Consider the following 19,271-nt stretch of genomic DNA (forward strand, 5'->3'; position numbering starts at 1 on the left):
AGCCTGTAAAGTCTGCTAGAGTGTGTTATGACATCACGCACTCCAGCCTGGCTCCATAGGATCCCATTATAAAGGTTGAAAAAAGTATAAAACTTAAACTGCGATTTCTCAAAAAGTACAAAAGGTATCAAAAAGCTGAAGAAGAGTAATAAAGTACTAAAAGTGGTGACCCGTTTAAAGTTTGAATTGAGTGTCTAGCTTAAAGTATGAAAGAGTAGTTAGAGTTCAAAGAGGGCATGGTTTGAACAGTCCTCCCATAGACTTGCATTGTAAAAACAGGTACTAAAAAGTTGAATAGTTCAAAAAGTATGAAAGATATAAAAAAGTTAAATACATGTAATAATGTCCTCAACAAGCTGAACATTTCAAAGTTTGAATGGAGTTTCTAGCTGAAAGTATGAACGAGAAGTTAGAGTTCGAAAAGTGCTGACTTTGAACATTCCGTCCATTGACTTCCATTATAAAAAAAAGTGGAAAAAAGTAGAATATCGTAAAAAGTAGAATAGATATCAAAAATGTGAATACAAGCCCGCATGTCCTAAACAAGCTGAACATTTAGAAGTTTGAATGGAGTTTCTAGCTTAAAGTATGAAGGAGTAGATAGGTGCCGAAAAATGTACGGATTAAGAAGAAAAAAATAATAAAGAGCGAGAATATTATACCTGTGATTGCTGACTCAGCAATCACACAAATACTATGTCTTGGAAACATCAGTCAATATTTCAAAAACACATATTCTCAAAAACAGAACAATTTTGAAAGATCTTAAGATGACTATAAAGTTTACTTTCATTTAATCTTGGAGAAAAAAAAATCTTTGAAAGTGTTTTACCCTCCAGGATGTGATCAGCTGTGTTGAAGGCTTCGTCCACGTTTCCTCTCTCCAGCTTCCTTTTGGGTTCAAAGAAAGACTCGTGCTTGATGGCATCCTGGAGGAAAAACCAAAAAAACCCAAAATGAATAATTATGATATCCAATCTAAGAACGATTGCCATTCATCATCAGATAAATGGGAATAATGGGAAATGCCAAAATCGAGAGTCTAAGATAAATGTCAGGACAGTTTTGTGAATGAGGCCGGAGGTTTCAGTCCAGGACCTCTATGGTGAAGAAGACGGGCAGCAGGTCCTGGTAGGCAACCTCGACTCTCTGAGCCGCTCTCCTGGCCTGTTCTCTGGTTTCTGCCACCAAGGCACCGATCACCTGACCAACACAACACACCTGCACACACACAAGGTACTGTATTAACTAGTAGTATCTATCCAATGTGGTGTTTTGAAGGCGTTTTTGGATTGAAGCTGCATGCCGATAGCTGATATTTTGTGCCAACTTTCAGTATCATTGAATTTGACCATTCTTCTGCCCATAAAAATTCCAAATATTTAGTGTTTGATCTAGAATTTGATTCTTGTCAGGGTGGAAAAGCTTCTGGAACTGCATTTAGACCATCATGGGACACTAAAACTCTCCACTGAAACCAAGGTTGATAATAAAAATTATATTTATGCATACTTGTCTGGAATCAAGACAATACATTAGAATCAATTTAGGTTAAGGGCTTCCCGTAAAAAACCTGTGTAGTATTGATCAATTCTACAAAAAATATGCAATCAAAATGATGCAGTTTATTTGATTACATATTTATTTTGTAGTTGATCAATATTACACTCTGATGTCTGTGGGAAACCCTTAACCTCATTTGATTCTCATGTAATGTTTTGATTGGATTCAACACAAGTATGCATCAATATGGTTATTAATATTAATATTATCCTTAGTTTCAGTGGAGAGATTTGGTGTCCCATGGTTTTAAGTAAGTAAAATTCTGGGGGGAGTACTGAATAGTTGTGTTTTTATCTCTTTTGACATGAAAATGGTCAAATTTAAAAATGAATAATTGCCACAAAATATTAGTGAATGTGAGCTTCAATGCAAAAATACTAGTATTATCCTTAAAAAACTAAAATCTGTCAAACCCCAGTATCAGGTTTCTTATCTAACCCTAAACGAGAACTTCAGAAGGGCTGAATTAGTATTAATTTTGCTGTATTATAGTATTATACTATTTTTCAGCACCTCCTCTTCGGCAAACAGTTCCTCTGGGTTGTTGAACCAGAGTCTGCGGTTTGTCCCGGGAACATCGCCGGCAGAGACGAAGGTGACCACACCCGGCATCCTCAGGGCCTCTGACGGGTCGATGTTACTGATATGAAGAGAGATACAACAGTGTTTGTTATTCAAAGGTTAAACCATCCAATAGAAGCACTGGAAAAGGAAAGAGGTTTGGTAACTGATCAATCATTTCATTGATTTAGTGATAGTGATGCATCATGGAGGAACTTTGGAGAATACTTTGTTAGTTAAAGTCTAAATCTATAACAACCAGGAGAGTTTGCTGAGTCAGCTTGTTGCGGTGTCGCTGTAGATCCATTCAGTAACGTTCTCAGTAAAAGTGAATAGTGTGAGAAGGTGGATTTGTTTCCAAATGTAGGTTACTGTGACACACTAAACTGTCTTGTCTTTAGCCCTAGTCTCTACTCCAATACACTCTGAGTTGTAGCTTGAGAAGAGTCAGCTCAGTTAACCTGAACAAATTGTTAGCTAGCTAACTAGCCAGCAAACACATTGATGTTAATGTGAACATGCTAATGCTAGCTGCTACTAGATGTGTTCACTAGTGTGCTAATCAGATGTGTTAACAAGAAGACAGTGATGGTTAGCTGACCAGATCTATGGTTAGCTAGCTAACAAGCTGACATTATCTAAACACTAAATCAATCCCATGGATCAGTGATGAAATGATCAGTTCAGTTAAAAGCAGCACATAAATTGTCTGTTCAATTCTGTTGAGATGGACAAGTTGTGTGTTTAGAGAAACAATCTTCTGTTCACATCCACTACTGCCCAACAGCTGGCCTCCAATATGGCCGCCAAACAGTGTGTTATGCCACCTGAAAGCCTCTATTGTCAGCCTCTATTGCACTCAAATTATTAGATCTAGAGAATGAAGCTTTTTCTACTGTTGCCCTTGACTGATTGTTTGCCTGGGTGACAGATTGACTGATTGACCAATCAATTGATTGACACTAACATGATCCTGGCGTGGGCTCTGGTGCTGGTCACCATGAAGACGAACAGCTCTCCCTGGACCGGCGGCAGGTCATCGTAGTACTTGGCTTCACCTGTGGCCTGCAGGAGCGCTGACTGATGCACCCTGGGACGGCCCACCGGGTCGCTGGAGGACTGGGCCTCCGGGACAAGCTGTGAAGGAACGGGGCAAAATGGTCTTGCAACTGTTGTGTTCCATTAGATGTATAAATATAGATATAGATCTGAGTATTACATGAAGCAATGTGTGTGCACAGAAGAGTCTTTTTTGGCTTCTGTTTGATATCAATACAGTAATTGTGAGAGGAGATAAGCACATAGAAACTGTAAAAAAAATATTGCCTTCAAGCTAAATAAATAAATGTAAACATTTATTATTCATCAGCCTGTTGTGATGATTGTCATGCAGAGTTATACATATTTACCACAGATGGTACAAAGGTGATGCTAAAAGGCATAAAGAAAGACTGATAATAATAATGCTAATAATAATAACAATAATAATAATAACTATAGCACTTTTAAAAAAATAATGTTTACAAAGTGCTTTACATATAATTAAACACAGACAGTGATGTAAACGTACCACAATTAAATAAAATAAAGTTGAATAAAAAGAATCAATAAATAAATAAAAAATAGAAATAAAAGGTAAAACAAGAGATACACAGATACAACTAAACAGAGTTACAACTTAAAACAGATATTTTACACAAGTGTGTGCCGAACCACATAAACATTCCCTAAAAAGACAGTAATAAATAACGAAATTAAACAAAAGTAAAAAACGAGAAACACTATAAGGAGCAATTCACATTTTTTTATAGACACACAAAGTGTGTCTATAAAAGTGCGTTTTTAGAAGGGATTTAAAAGATGAAACTGATAGCATCACTAGCCAGTTAGCTGGACCCAGGTTCCCTGTGTATCAATACTATCTGTGTTTATCAGTATCTGTCTGCCTGTCTGATCAGTCTATTTATCAATCATCATCAAACCTGAAAGGATTGTTGACCCTGCGGCACTTCGTTCTTGAAGGGTTTGAGAGTGCTGAGATACTCCAGGGGAAGATCGACGACTGAAATATTCTAGAGAAATTCAAAATTTCATGGTCAATGTTGGATTAATATAAATGTTAATGAATATAAATATAATTAGATCTTGGACCCACTCCCTAAATGATTGGTTAGAGGTAGTTTGCATGAAGCGACTAAACAAGTCAAGTCTCAAGCAACTGTGACTTGCAAAGGTGTGACCAAGTCAACTTTGCTGGAGTCCCACGTCAGTCTCAAGTCTTGAGGTACAAGTCTCAAGTCAAGTTCCAAGTCTAAATGTAGGCTAGATTTCCAAGTCAAGTCCATGTCATTAAAGTCAAGTCTCAAGTCAGAACAAATCAAGAGTCTAGTATCAATTTAATATCTTAAAGAAAACTAAATATCTAGGACTTTTCAATGCAATATGGTTTTAATAGGATAAAAACTTGGTAAGAGCATCATGAGTTTGATTTCTATAATCAGCTTCAACTTCAATAAACTAAATCATTCCACACAAATTCAGAAAACAGAATTTTAATTTAGTCGTCTGCTGGAACAAATCTCATCACTTTCAATCTAAGTCATTTACACAAACACAAGATCTCAAGTCAAGACTTTAGAAACCTTTTCAAGTCATCAAAGTACAAGTCAGAGTCAAGTCCCAAGTCACCAGAACCCAAGTCAAGTCAAGTCTCAAGTCTTCTCTTCATGCATCATTCAAGTCTCAAGCAATTAAAATTGTGACGTGTCTGACTCGAGTCCAATTCATGTGACTCAAGTCCCCACCTCATCATGCAAGAGAGGAGCTAGGAAGAGCTAAGAGCTAGGAAAAGAAATAGAACAACAGAGTAGAAGAAAGAAAGAAAGAAAGAAAGAAAGAAAGATTTCTATTGAGCAGTTAAAGTTTGGAGGAGAAGGGACAAAAGGTATTTGGCTCTGTTGAAATGAACAGTTTTCCCACCCTGTCACTCAGCTCCAGGGTGACCTGCATGTAGAACTTGAAGAAGAAGCTGAGGGCGAGGGTCTTGCGATACTCCGCCTTCCCCCCATGGATCGACGGAGAAACGTCCACCTCCTCCTGCAGGAGCTGGCAGGCTGCAGAGCGGAGATCCTCCCCCCAAGACCTGCAGAACACCAGCAACACCTCGGTTACAGAAGAAGGTAACCGAATCAAAGATGGAACCAGCAGAATCCAAGAGTGCCATCACACCTACTGTTTGTTTTCTTTGGTCCAAACCGCAGTGGAAACGTTGCATTTTTGTATTTGGTTCGTTTAGGTTCACACTGCAAAATTACAAGCCAACCAGGGCTTGTAAACAAAACTCACATGACTCACAAGCAGCTTGTTTATTGGACAGAGTTTTAACCTGTCATCCTGCCAAGTTAGAGATTTTGGGAAGTCAAAACAAATCTGACTTTAGCTAGCAACTTTAGCTAAGCACGATGGCCTTGTCTGCGAATGAAGAAATAGCTGAATATGAACATCAGTCCGGACTTCATTTTGTTCTGCTAGGCTTTCTAAGCATGAGGAACTGCATCTGTCTCCTTCTACCCATAATCCCTTTCGTTTTGGGGTTGTTTCTTGTAGATGGTTAGATTTCGTTCTCACTCCTAACCTTTTGGAGGACTGAGCTGTTATTTGATGGAACTCTGGAGTAAGAGTCCTTAATATATGCTACTTGGTACATGGTATTACCTCTTTACTACCTCACAAAGAGAACAAGAGACCTATTCCCTAATTTACTATATTTTTTCATCTATTTTTTCTTTTAGAATTTGTGTCATTTTATGTTGAGAGAGAGAGAGAGATAGAAACAGAGAGAGACAGGGAAAGAGAGAGACTGATTTAATGCAAGAGTCTGTGAAGAAAGTGAAGAAGATGGACAATATAATACTGATCAGCACAGTCAGGAAAAGCTGTATGACCGTCAGCACTGTTTCTACAAAGACAACGTTATAAAAGATAAGGTTTGGGATGCTGTTATCGCAGACGTGAGATGATGGAAGGGCGGCGGCACGAAGACACTGTGGCAAAGCCTCGATATTGTTGCAAATGTAAACACACGTAATGAGTTGTGGACTTACCGGCCGACAAGCTGCTGACATGTTCGTCCGGCTTTGACCAGAGTCGGTCCAACTCCACCGTAGTAGATGCCGAGGGACTCCACGATGTCGGTTCCCTCCCTGATGGACACCTTCATCCCTGCATTCACAATGGAGAAGGCCAACTCCCTCCGCTGGGCCTGGCGGTACGCTGCCACAAACTCCCACTGAGGACAAAACAGAGCCACGCATGAAGTTAGGCAAAGGAATTCACATTAGAGGTGGAATTTTTGTCCCTTAGAATGAAATCGGGGGAGGGAACTGTGGCTCGGTCCTGGCCCGTCCGTTCGTCCATCACACACAAGGTCTCGGACGCCACTGAAACTTTCGGGAATCATCATCACTCTGTTCCGGCACTTTCAAAATGACACTGAATAGCCTAAAGTGGCCGCTGCGTCATTCGTTCGTTTGTTTGTTCGTCAGTGTTTAATATGCAATATCTCAGACACAACTGATTGGATTATGGCAACATTTGGGGAAATGATGCATCTCACCACTACACTCCAGCATTTTCAAAATAACATTGATTGGCCCAAGGGAGGGTGCTACATTGTTCATTCATTCGTTCATTTGTTTGTTTGTTCGTTCATATGTTATGCACAATATTGCAGACACCGCTGATTGATGCATCTCTGAAATGATGCATCTCACCACTGCACTCTATAATTTTCAACTGGCCTAAGGTGGGCGCTACAATGTTTGTTTAACTATGTATGTCACACAATATCTCATACGCTGCTGAGTGGATTCTGATGAAACTTAAAGGAATGATGCATCTCATTTTTAAAATCGCACAGATTGGCTTAAGGGGGGCGCTACAACATTTGTTCTTATTTGTTGGCTCAAAGGAACTGCATCATTCAAGGGGGAGGAAATGTTTACTGTTAGTTTGTTTATTTTAACTTTTATTTAGTATCTTTAGTATATTGACTGAGCTCACTTGCTCTTCTTTTGGATTGTGCTGCTTCATATATTGGCAGGGTTAGGGTTTGGTTATTTGGCACTTCATGAATGTGTTAAATGTTTTCAGGCTATTTTTGTGGCCTCATTCAAATCAATGGGAAGTTAAATGTGAACTCTACAAACCCAGCTGCATCCGATCTTGGTGAGTAGTTTATTTTTTCACAGTGGTCAAATGCCAAATAATTCCCGTGTTAAAACTAAGTGGAATATTGCTTTAAGTGTGTTGCACCAGGGCAGCGCACACCACAACGGTTGATTCATTTTAAATGACTAAAATGTGAATGTAAAAAGCCTGACTACCAGACTCCTACTCAAGGCTTTGATTCTTGGGAACACTTTGAAGCAAAGCAGAAGGGGAGTTTTGCCTCCAGGCAGGCTGTGAACAACTGTATTTTTGTTTCATCCATTCCTTCAAGCCAGTTCTATTGCACACAGTTATTTCATCACGGTTGCTCCTCTTATTGTACTCATTGTAGGTCGCCCTGGATACGAGCATCAGCTGAATACCTAATATGTAAATTGTAAATGCAAAACCAGCGTGTCTCACAGGTTTGGAGTAGGGGATGTCGATGGACAGCAGGACTTCATCAGGTCTGAGGGCTGTTTGGCCAAAGTCAGTGAAGAGCTTCTCATCCAGGGGAATGCTCCTTGTCCCGTCTAAATATACACACAAATAAACAAGGCCAGACCTGGGTCAAATTATGTTTATAATAATTCTTTACGGTTTGTTTTAATCTGCTTGGAGTGCCAGATGGGTGGGGTTTACCACATCAGTACAGTTCAGTTAGGGTCAGGATAGTTTTCAATCTTAGAAAAGTACTAAAATAATATGGGGGGTTTACTGTTGTCTTAAATACTTTTTCTACACAAAATCATCTATATCTAATAATCTATATTTCAGTTAAATTGGCTTCAAATGAACAATCCTGACAGTAGCTAATAATAGTAATAATGTTCATAATAAGCTATATATAGTACTTTTCAAAAAGTGCTTTACAGACCAAATAAATTTGATAAATAAAAGCCAAACAGGCAAATAAAAATGCCAAACATTAAGTAAAAACAGGGTTATAGAAGAATAAAACAAATACAATGAGAATACTACAGGTAATAAAAAAAATACAATTACATGATAAAGCAACAGTAGACAATTATAGGCCTACTTACCTATGGAAATGACATGCAGAGTGCACTGCAAGGCAGCCAAAACACTGCTGAGGTCGTATTTGGGATTGGCACTAAGGAGATTACCACCAACGGTCTGCAGAGACAATTTATTATGTTACAAAATGATCAAGTGTGTTTATGTTCTGGTCTGGGTATGGTTGGATACAGATAGCAGTTTTGATTCTTCTAATTAGTGAAACCAGCTGAAACAGTGTTTGGTTGGAGGGAAAACCTGCAGACTTCTGGCCCTAGCACATGATTGGACACTGTTATTAGACAAAATGAATCAGGAGTACTTATTACTAATAAGAGTACTAATTTAGGCATTTACTTGACACTTCAACAGGACACATGCAGTTGATGAACACAGTGATTGAACCTGATATCTTCTGGAACAATCGCTCCAAACCGTTGGACATTTTTTAAACCAGTATCAATTCAGATACTTCACATTTGGTACTGGCAACAAAAATGATACCACTTTATCGATGCTTTGACTGAAAGCGCATTTTGTTGTGCTCCTGAGAAAATTATTTTCTGTGCAACATATGCCACATCTGCTTTAAGTAAATTGACCATGCTCAGTTTTATATCCTCAGCAGAAATTCCCATAAACAAGAGATAATGCTGCTGTTTTCTGGGCTGTGAATATAAATAAGACAAATTATATATAGGTCCAAAATCAAACAACTTATCCTTTAAATAATAAACCTACCGCCATGTTGCGGATCTGTTTCCCGGCCAGACACTGGAGGGTCTGAAGCAGCGCCTGGTATCCTCTGGTCTTCTCTTCCTCCTCCTCCTGCACTGCCTTCTCCACCTCCTCCTTCAGGCTGCTGAGGCTGCAGGCTGCTCCAACACTCAGACCTGCAGGACAGGCAGGTAGGAGGATGGAGGGATTAGTAGATGGATAGACAGAAGCCCTCTCTGGATGGTGTTAGTATTACCAGGGGATGTTGGTAGTTTGATTTTGGCCATGCACATGGGTAATTTCAGATGGTGAAATAATGTACTAGTGCAGTGGTTATCCAACTGATAACTGATAACCAGATAATTTTGAGGGGTCATGAGATGATTTATGGGCTAAAAAATATTTCTACTAGACAAATTATATTGTTATTATTACCATGTCTATTTTTTCTGATTTTCCTCTAAATTTTGCTTTTTCATTATGAAATGCTTAGTTGTTTTCAGCCTCCAGGCTTCCTCTGATAATTTATCAAATGACCTGAAAACTGTTCATCACTCTGTATATGCAGCTTGTGATGGGGATCGCAAGTAGGCATCACTTCCTTTTAAGGGGTAATGAGCCAAAAAGTTTGATGACACATGGTAATCCAATGACACACAACACAACTGCACCCACAGATTTCCCCTATTTTTCTATTTTTTGGCACAAAATGTGTGAATAAATGCACAAACTGGTAATTTTATTGATTATTTTATATTCTATTTCTGTTCTGATATTCTATTTGTCTCTTCTCCCCGCTGAATCCTATTGCTATTTGCTGCTGCAACAACCTAATTTACAGTTTAATATAATATAATGTGATCTAATCTAATCGTAATCCAACCTAAACTAATATGTAATCTAACCTAATCTAATCTAATCTAATCTAATCTAATCTAATCTAATATAATATAATATAATATAATATAATCTAGTAATCTGTATGCCAGGTGCATGAGCACACGTGAAACAGCAGATGTTGATCTGGATGGGATTAAAGTTACACCAGGACATTAGCATTAACTCAAAACACAGTAAGTAATTTCAGACAGAAGTTTTGCCGGGATAGCCAGAGAAAATCACTGACAGGTTTGATCCGGATGGGATAAAATTCCTGCGATCCTGAGGTGAGATAATATCACCAGACCTTCCTTGGTGATAATAATGCCATTCAGAACTGAAGCAGTGCCAAACCAACCGTTCTTCCCCCATGTCAGAGTCCTGAGCTCAGAAATCCTTCCAGCGTAAATCACCAGAGGATGACAGACTCCTTTTAGAAGCATCTTTGGTCCTGTTAAAAAGGATATTGATCAAAACTTGAACCAGAAACACTTTGATCAGCCAGGACAATAAATATACAGTAATTTCTCACATTACAGTACATACTGATATAAGTAGTACAGAAACAACAGGATCTCATATAGTGCAAGGGGGCAATGCAAGACCATTGCGTCTTGAGTGCACTTATCCACATAAAAATCCAGGTGTAAACGCACCCAAGACACATTGGAGGCGGATTAAATTTGATTATTTAAAATGATGTATTGCAGCAAGGGTGTGTGATTTTCATCTCTTTATCCTCCTCACAAATCGAATTCAACAAATCAAATACATTCAGTCATAATGTAGGGATTACGATTACATGTTCTGCATCAAATACCAGTTGAGGTAATCTCATATGTTTTAAGAATAAAATAAAAAACATGGAATTTCACAGAATTTCATTGAATTTAATCCAACTTCCTGAAATCCCAATTCAATTCCAATTCTGTTTCCTGTAGTTTTTTTTTTTTATTATTCTAATTCCTCAGTTGAATTGGAATTGATGAGTTCATTCATAAGTTCACCCAAACCCTGGTAAAAACTCTGGTGAAGAGTGGAACTAATGATAAAGACAGCGTAGTTGTACCAATGGTTGTGTTGCCGACCACCAGCGGAGCGGTGGGGTGTTTGGCTTTCAGCTCCAGGAGGTGAGACAGTTCAACTGGAGATACCAGCGCCACTCTCTCTCCTTGGAAATACAAAGCGCTGCCACCAAGTTTCTTCTCCATAATCTAAGACATTGTGAAGATCCACCATTAGGGCTGATATATATATTATAATATATATAATATATAATATAATAATTTGTTAATATAATGATTTGTTTAAGCTGACAAATGAATAGTTTAAATTTGTTTTGATGAATAAATGTCTTCGAAATGAGTGATGTACCATCAATTCCGGAGGGAAGATGAGGTCCTGGGAGGGATCCAGAGGTAGAACATCGTCCATCTGGAAGAGTTCCTCACAGATCTGATGGAGAAACAACAGAGGGTACAATAATAATAATAATAATAATATTAATATTGATAATAATAGCGCCTTTCTTAAAACAGGTTTACAAAGTGCTTCACAACCAGTAAAAAACAATAGACAGATAAAATAAAGTACAAAACAAGTAGGTTATATAGAACAAAAAGTTAAAAAAAAAAAGGTACATAGCAGAATATTAAATAGTACATAAAACAATGCAGGTTATAAAACAGAGTAGAAAACAGCAGGTAATGTGCATTTAAAACAGGTAAAGAATAGTTACGAAAAAGCTTAAAAGAACAGTTAAAAGAACAGTTATGAAAAATCTTAAAAGAACAGTTACAAAAAAGGTTAAAACAACAGTTATGAAAAAGCTTAAAACAACAGTTGAAAGAACAGTTATGAAAAATCTTAAAAGAACAGTTACAAAAAAGGTTAAAAGAACAGTTGAAAGAACAGTTACAAAAAAGGTTAAAAGAACAGTTAAAAGAACAGTTACAAAAAAAGTTAAAAGAACAGTTAAAGGAACAGTTACAAAAAAGCTTAAACGCTTATAAAACACAAAAGGGAAGTTCACATAGTGTGCCTCATATATGGACAACATCCAACATATTAAATAGTTAACTTTCACAATTCAGAAATGTACAATGTACTCAACAGTGGGAAGCGTGTTTGTAAAATATTGATATATGCTGTTATGTTATATTTGATGAAAATAGCACTGATTCAATTATTTATTTTACTTTTATTCAGGGCTTCACTGCACACTTTTTCAGCATCGCCCTACTTCATATTAATGAGTAACAATAACCTTGACAGTAGTAATGGATGGAGCAGAAAGCGTTTTGTATTTTGACTTTCCAGTTACAACATACATTTTATTCTGAAGGTTGAATTAGATGTTCTAGGTGATCAACATGTTTTGACTTACATCGCTTTCCTCTCTGTGGCTCGTTTTGTCGTGGTTCGTTCCATTTTCCATACAGCATTTCCCACCACCTCTGTTTTGGCAGCACTCCGATGACTATTGGAAATATTGACTGTTAAAATTAAATCTGATCTATAATGAGAATAATGATCTTTTGTATTGTGATCATGATATGTAAATAAAAATTGATAAATCATCTAAATAATGTTTTAGAATAGCTTTACGTGTCACATTTTTCACAATATGGATCAGTGGAAAAATGGTCTCAGTGGACTGACACCGACCTCGCTGCCGCAGAAAGTCTTAAATCCATCGATTATTGGCCTGTAGCCTGTACAGCGACAAAGATTTCCTAGGCAAATAAGACAAAAGGTCATAGGTCAAATGTTAAGAAGGAGAATTCAGAAGTACTAACTACTGTCATGAGCAGCTATAGGTAGTGCTGATGAGATTTTTTTACAGCTTAAAGTGAAACAGAGAGCATGAATTTTATCTGTTTCATAAACCGGAGGATGAGGAGGATATAATTGCGGAGATCATCTGTGGTTTTAATCCAGTGTGAATCTGCCATGCCTTTTTAATTTGTGAAGTAAAAATTCCAGTGCAATTTACCTACCATATTTTGGTGAAGACAGAGATCCCTTGGTAATACTCATCCAGTGCAAATTGAAGCCTTTGAAGATGTCTGTTTGTCTGTTCATTTGTCTATCGCAAACAATGGACATCACTGATCATATTTTGCCAAAACTGGGAGGAATGATGCATCTCACCACTGCATTCTTACATTTTCAAAATTACACTGATTAGCCCCAGACAGAGTTCCTTTGATAATACTCGTACTGTTCAGACTGAAGCCTTTGAAGTTGTTTGATTGATTGTTTGATTGTTTGCTCATTTGTCCATCGCAAACAATAGCCATCACTGATTGTATTTTACCAAAACTGGGGGGAATGATGCATCTCACCACTGCATTCTGTCATTTTCAAAATTACACTGATTAGCCCAGAGTAGGTGATAGGTTATTCGTTTGTTTGTTTGTTTGTCCATGTGACACATGCAATATCTCAGACACCAACGATCATATATTTTGACAAAACGTGGGTGAATGACACATCTCATCACTTCATTGTGGCATTTTTTAAAATTATTATTAATCATTGCTGCAATTACATGTCAAAACAAGGTGACATATTTGTTTCTGATTGGCCCAGAGGGACAGCATCATTTGTGGGGGATGACTTGTTTACTGTTGCCTTGTTTGTTTATCTATTTATCTATCTATGTGGTTTTAATTCATTCGGTTACACCATCCACGCATTAGTTTGTTTGTGTTTACCTCCCAGAGCTTCTCGGATGTCCTCCATGCTGGGCTGGGGCTTGTTCCTCAGCAGAGTGTACATGGACATCACCATGCCTGGAGTGCAGAAGCCACACTGGGAGCCGTGAGCCTTCGCTATACGCTCCTGCAAACCAGAGGGACACAAAACTACAGTTCAACACAGTTTCAACAACTTTTCTCCCTGCTGATGCCAATTTATACGTTAGGAGAGACTCATTACCAGGGGTGGGTAGTAACGCGTTACAAGTAACGCACATGAGTAAAAAAGTAGTTTTTTTAGTAGTACTTTTAGTTCCTTTTTTTAAACTGTACTTCTACCCTTAACTCGAGTATATTTTTGAACCGGTAATCTACTTTTTTACTTCACTACATTTGCCATTTATACCTTCGCTACAACTAGTCTGCTCTAAATGTGGGGATTGAGTATAGGGGGGGGGAGCGCACCTCTACTGCAGATGCCAAGTTGCCAGCTGCCTGGAAGAAAAATCAGCTCCACCTGTCTTTTGACCACGATGCGATGATGACGGAGCAAAACCCAGACCAAGAGGCAGCTTCCAACAAATGGGTTTCCCCAAATGAAAAATGTGAATGGAGAGAAGTTTTCATTCTCTAGGTGATTGACTGAGGTCTTGGTACAGGGAGTAATACTACTGAACAGAAAATCTGAGTTTTAATTAATTGTATTGTATTCGGTATCTACTGCATTTTGGGGCTGTAATAGGTTGGGTTACTTTGATAATGTCTGTAAATACTAGAGTTAAACAGACTTATATTCTGTTTTATAAAGGGCTAAGAAAGTTTTATCAGCAAGTGCTGTTTTTTTCATTATTTTGCACTGACCCGCACACCCTAAAAAAATATTAAAATGGAAAGTAACTTGTACTTATGAGTAATTTATTAACCAGGTACTTTTTTACTTTTACTTGAGTAGGTTTTTCAAATGGTAATTTTCACTTTTACTTGAGTCATTTTTTATGGGAGTAATAGATTTTCAGTACTCTGCCCACCACTCATTACCTGAACAGGGTGGAGTTTGGTCTTGGTGCTGCCGATGCCTTCGACCGTCACCACAGCAGCTCCATGCAGCGTGACGATGGGCTGCAGGCAGGCGTTGACGGTGTAGTGTCTGGGTGGGTCAAAGGTCACGGATACAGAACCACTGTTTGACTGCAGCCTCAAAAGTTAAAAGCTGCACTAGGAAATATTTTTATATAAAAATCGAGACGTCTTCTCAGTGTAAACCAGGTGTGACCAAGGTGAACCAAGGTGTCCTATTGTCGTTATTCTCTATTCTCTTCTATTAGATTCTATTCTACTTTCCACCAGTTGAAGAGCGGTATTTTCCTCTGCCGCCTTGTTGCGACAGTATAAAAGGATACAGGACTCTCTCCTGGTTGCGAAGGTATCTGGACACCATGACAGTGCAGGCGCCACAACCGCCGCTGCCACAGCCGTACTTAGTGCCAGTAAGACCAACTGGGTGGAGAAGAACAGGAGAGGAAAGATGACAGTTTAGTTTAGTTTAGTTCAGTTTAGTTTAGTTTAGTTTAGTTTAGTTTAGTTAATTTCGCACAAAGAAATAGACAGAACATGCAGCTAAACACAGATTGTGCAAGTGAGGAAAAAAAGCCCAGAGGGTTATAGTATCTCACCTAATTACCATAAAATGAAATCAATATGCAATAATATTCCTATATAATATTCCTAATTACAAGAAAAAAAAAAACAATCATACAATTATTAAAAGTGAGTGCCTCCAGAAGGCATACAAAATAAAAGTAAAAGAAGCTCCATTTCATGTATGAATTAAGTCCATACTATGACTTAATTGAACTCATATCAATAATTTATTTGTATAGCATATTTCATACTGAGATGCAGGAAAATGTGCTTCATACATTAAATATTTTAAAAAAGTTGAAGCAGATTAGCACACAAAATAAAACCAACATAATGGATAAAAGAGGAGAAAATACAAAGATATAGAAGTTAATATAAGAACCCAGAAGAAGGAAAGAAAAGAAAAAGAAATGGAGCGACTGGTTGTTCGATGCCTTGCTCAAGAGCACCATGACAGTTGTTGTTTGTTTAAGGGAGACTGGAGCGTTACTTATTAATTTTCCTCAGCCAGATTACATTTCAATGCATCTAACTGAGGAATATGACAATTAATGTTCAAGTATGGTGTTGATATCATGCAGAATAGAATAGAGTAGAACCAACCTTTTCTCCTGAGGAAGCTGAGTAGCACCTCTTCTGGATCTGCATTCCTCTCAATGACCTGGAAGGAAGGAAGGAAGGAAGGAGGGAAGGAAGGAAGGAAGGAAAAATGAAAAAGCAAAGAAAAGTAGAAACATAAAGGAAGGAAAGAAAGAAGGGAGCAAAGAAAGAAAGAAACAGAAAAAGAAAAACAAAAGGAAAAAAATGAAAAAGAAAATGAAGAAATTAAAGAAGGAAAAAAGAAAGGAATAATTCAAAAGAGCAAAGAAAAGAAAATTAAATCAAGCAAACAAACGGGTAAGAGTTGAAAAGAAAGCAAAGAGAAACAAAGAATTCAATTCAAAAAAGGAAAGAATACAAAAGAAAGAGAAGACAACCAAGAAAGATGGAAAAGAAATAAAAGACAAAGTGAATTACAGAACATAACGAAGGAAAAAAACAAAGAACTGCACATTAAACTGTGTTGTCCATTCATGAGCATCATTCATCATCTCCTCCATTGAACCAGAGATGGGAAATGTAACTTTTCACCTTTTTTTTGTGGTTGTTTATTACTGTATCTAATGTAATGTGTGTGACGGGTCAAAATAGAGTTCCTGTCTACTGACACTCATGTGCCTCCAATGGGATTTTTTTAAAAACTTAAAAAAAAAAAAAAAAACAACAAATCCTTGAAACAAGAAATTTCTTAGACTTTCTGGAAATCAAATACTCAGAGGTCTTCATTTTTGTTTCCATTTTTGTTTTCTTTCACTTTAACAAGTTGGTTAGACACTTTGACATGGCTAGAAAAACACGTTAACATGAGAAAACAATAGACAAGCTATGAGAGTGACATGAAAACCAATTGTTTCGGACATGGATCAGTGTGCAAAGGATTGGATTGGAGACGCAATTGTGCAATATTGCCTTGAGCAGGAGCATCAACTGGCTTTAAAGCAGGATTTAAAGAGGAAAAAGCCACCACAGCAAACACTTCAACACTTAATCATGGTTAAAAAAAAAAGTACTTTGAATCCCTGGCTCCGTAGGCTCCATTTAGTAGTTTATTGTGTTGTATTTTTCTTCTTCGTGGACCAATCATAGACGACGTCAAGTCACGTCATGTCCAGATATCTTTCTGTAAAGCTCATATTTTGCATGATACTTTCTAATAAGTTTAAAGTGACCTTATGGTTCTTTATAGTATTTATCTCTTGTCGTATCACCATAATATTCCTATAATATCCCTGTAGGAACTTCTAGTGTGCCTGTAGGGCTCTGTTATGAGTTTCTAGTGACATTATTGTACTTTATGGTATTTTTTGCCTCCTGTGGTATCATTATTTTCTATGGTCTAATTTCTTATTCTATGGTAACTACATGATATTTTAAAGTTTTGCGGTGATATCTCAGTATCCCCCTAAAATTTGTTCTTGACTTGAACACATAAACAGAAGCAATCTGTAAATCTGAAAGCTATAAAATGCAAACATCTGTACTTTTTTTCAGTCTCATCATGGTGACAATTATTTTTCACATCATGAAGACATTCTTATCTTTAATATGTTTTGTTTTTTGTATTATTTATTTAAATCACACTTGCTGTTGCAATGACCCGATTTCTTTTAATGATCATTAAAATTCTTCTTGTATTTTCTTATAATAACCTTATCATCAGACTCTTGGTCAGTTAAGCCGCTATTTTAATTAATAGGAAATAAATGGTTTGATGAATGCTCTCACCTTTTTTCCATTGACGAAGAAGATCAGCTCACTGGTTGAAGACATGGTGGAGTGAACTGGTCACCAGCTGAGGACTGGATCAGTCTGAACTTTCAGCTCTCAGTCTTCAGGTCTTTTTAAATAACGGTCCACATCACTTCATGTCACTTCAAGTCACTTCACGTCACGTCACATGCCTTCCTTCAGCTGATCAATCAGTTTCACACATCAGTCCCCGCCTTGAGGAAGCCATCTTATGATGTAGAGGAGGATTGGACTAGAGCCAGGAAAACCTGGGCATAACTGCAACACACTTTGTTTGATACCTCAGCATGTTTGGGAACATGTACACACACATATATGCTGCACAAATTGCAGCGTGATTACATGGATATCCTGAAACCTTGAAAGCACAGTGCTGAAATAAATCAAATCAAGTGTCTCTGCACAGCGTAACACAAGAAAGGCCGGTGGATTTTGGGGGTCTAAGAGAAGGCCAGGAAGCTGTCAGCTGAATAAATGTAGCTACTATTTCCTTGTGTGATTTTGAAAATCTTTGGGTGTTTTCACACCAAGCATGTTTGGATCAGTTTATTCAAACTCAAGCGTTTATTTGTTTAGTTCAGTTGGCCAGGTGAGACCAATGGCATTCGAACTAGGCTTGGGCAACATCGAAAATTTTATGTTGTCCCACCAAAATATTGCAATATACAATATTAGTACATACATATAGTGTCAGCAGGAAACAATGGCCATTTGGTATAATTTGCTCATTCCTGCTAATTCCAGAAAAATGGGCTGATTGTGGAAAAGGGAACCCACTTGAATTAAAGACAAATTTTTCACTTCAATAATGATTATTTTTGTTTTTTTACTGTCCTACAACTAGTAGATTATAGGTTCATAAATTTAAAAGCTTGTACAATTGTAGTTTAAGTACAGCATATAGGAAGGAAGGAAGGAAAGAAGGAAGAAGGGAAGGAAGGGAGAATGGTAGGAATAAAAGCGGTAAGGAAAGGAGGAAGGAATGAAGGAACACGACCCAAGGTACAGCCAAAGTTCAACATCACTTCAAAGATAAAGTCATAAAGCCATTAAGTGTAAAAATGTCATATGCTTAATTGCTGCATGCAGTGTGAAATACAACTTACAACAACAACTTTTCTATTCTCTTCTGTTTTTTCTCTCATTTTACCTTTTGTCTTTGTTTTTTTCTTTTCTCTTCTTTTACCTTTTCCTTTCTTGTTTCTGTTCTTTTTCTTCTTTTCTTTTATTTCCACTTCGTTTGTTTACTAGCTATTTTATTAGCCTGCTGTTTTTGAATGTGTTCTTTATCACTTTCCTCTGTGTTCTTTCTTTGTTTCTTTCTTTCTTTCTTTCTTTCTTTCTTTCTTTCTTTCTTTCTTTGTTCTGACAAAAAACAAAATGACACATACTCAGAGTCAAATTTGTTGGAATTGAGTAGAAGTAATGAGATATAAAAATATATATAAAAATACAAGGAAATATTTTTTAGAGTCATTTTTTGGCATAAATTGTGAAATAGGTGCATGGTATGATAGTTAGAATAAGCTAAAAAAAAAAGGATGGCAGAGCAGGTGAAAAAGGAGAAAGAGTGAAAAAGTTTGGGACAGACCTTATATAACCCTAACCCAACCTGATCCCACTTTTAGCCCTAAC

General features: G+C 37.4%; 1 protein-coding gene across 1 annotated transcript in view; it reads right to left on the reverse strand.

Moving 5' to 3' along the window:
• aox5 (aldehyde oxidase 5) overlaps positions 1–17,657 on the reverse strand; it is a 32,200-nt gene extending 14,543 nt beyond the window's left edge. The window contains 20 exon segments of the mRNA XM_071536365.1: positions 833–929; positions 1,099–1,221; positions 2,077–2,203; positions 3,092–3,261; positions 4,107–4,196; positions 5,104–5,266; positions 6,228–6,412; positions 7,756–7,865; positions 8,376–8,469; positions 9,091–9,242; positions 10,304–10,396; positions 11,015–11,159; positions 11,320–11,400; positions 12,332–12,424; positions 12,613–12,680; positions 13,665–13,791; positions 14,685–14,793; positions 15,047–15,143; positions 15,891–15,948; positions 17,613–17,657. Coding sequence (XP_071392466.1) covers positions 833–929; positions 1,099–1,221; positions 2,077–2,203; positions 3,092–3,261; positions 4,107–4,196; positions 5,104–5,266; positions 6,228–6,412; positions 7,756–7,865; positions 8,376–8,469; positions 9,091–9,242; positions 10,304–10,396; positions 11,015–11,159; positions 11,320–11,400; positions 12,332–12,424; positions 12,613–12,680; positions 13,665–13,791; positions 14,685–14,793; positions 15,047–15,143; positions 15,891–15,948; positions 17,613–17,657 — 2,227 coding nt within the window.
• Between the last annotated feature and the right edge of the window lie 1,614 nt (positions 17,658–19,271).

Source organism: Centroberyx affinis, unplaced genomic scaffold (assembly GCF_046629955.1).
Source record: "Centroberyx affinis isolate AG114_WGS23_722 - 3 ecotype Tasmania unplaced genomic scaffold, CSIRO-AGI_Caff_v1 ptg000186l_1, whole genome shotgun sequence".
Lineage (NCBI taxonomy): Eukaryota > Metazoa > Chordata > Actinopteri > Beryciformes > Berycidae > Centroberyx > Centroberyx affinis.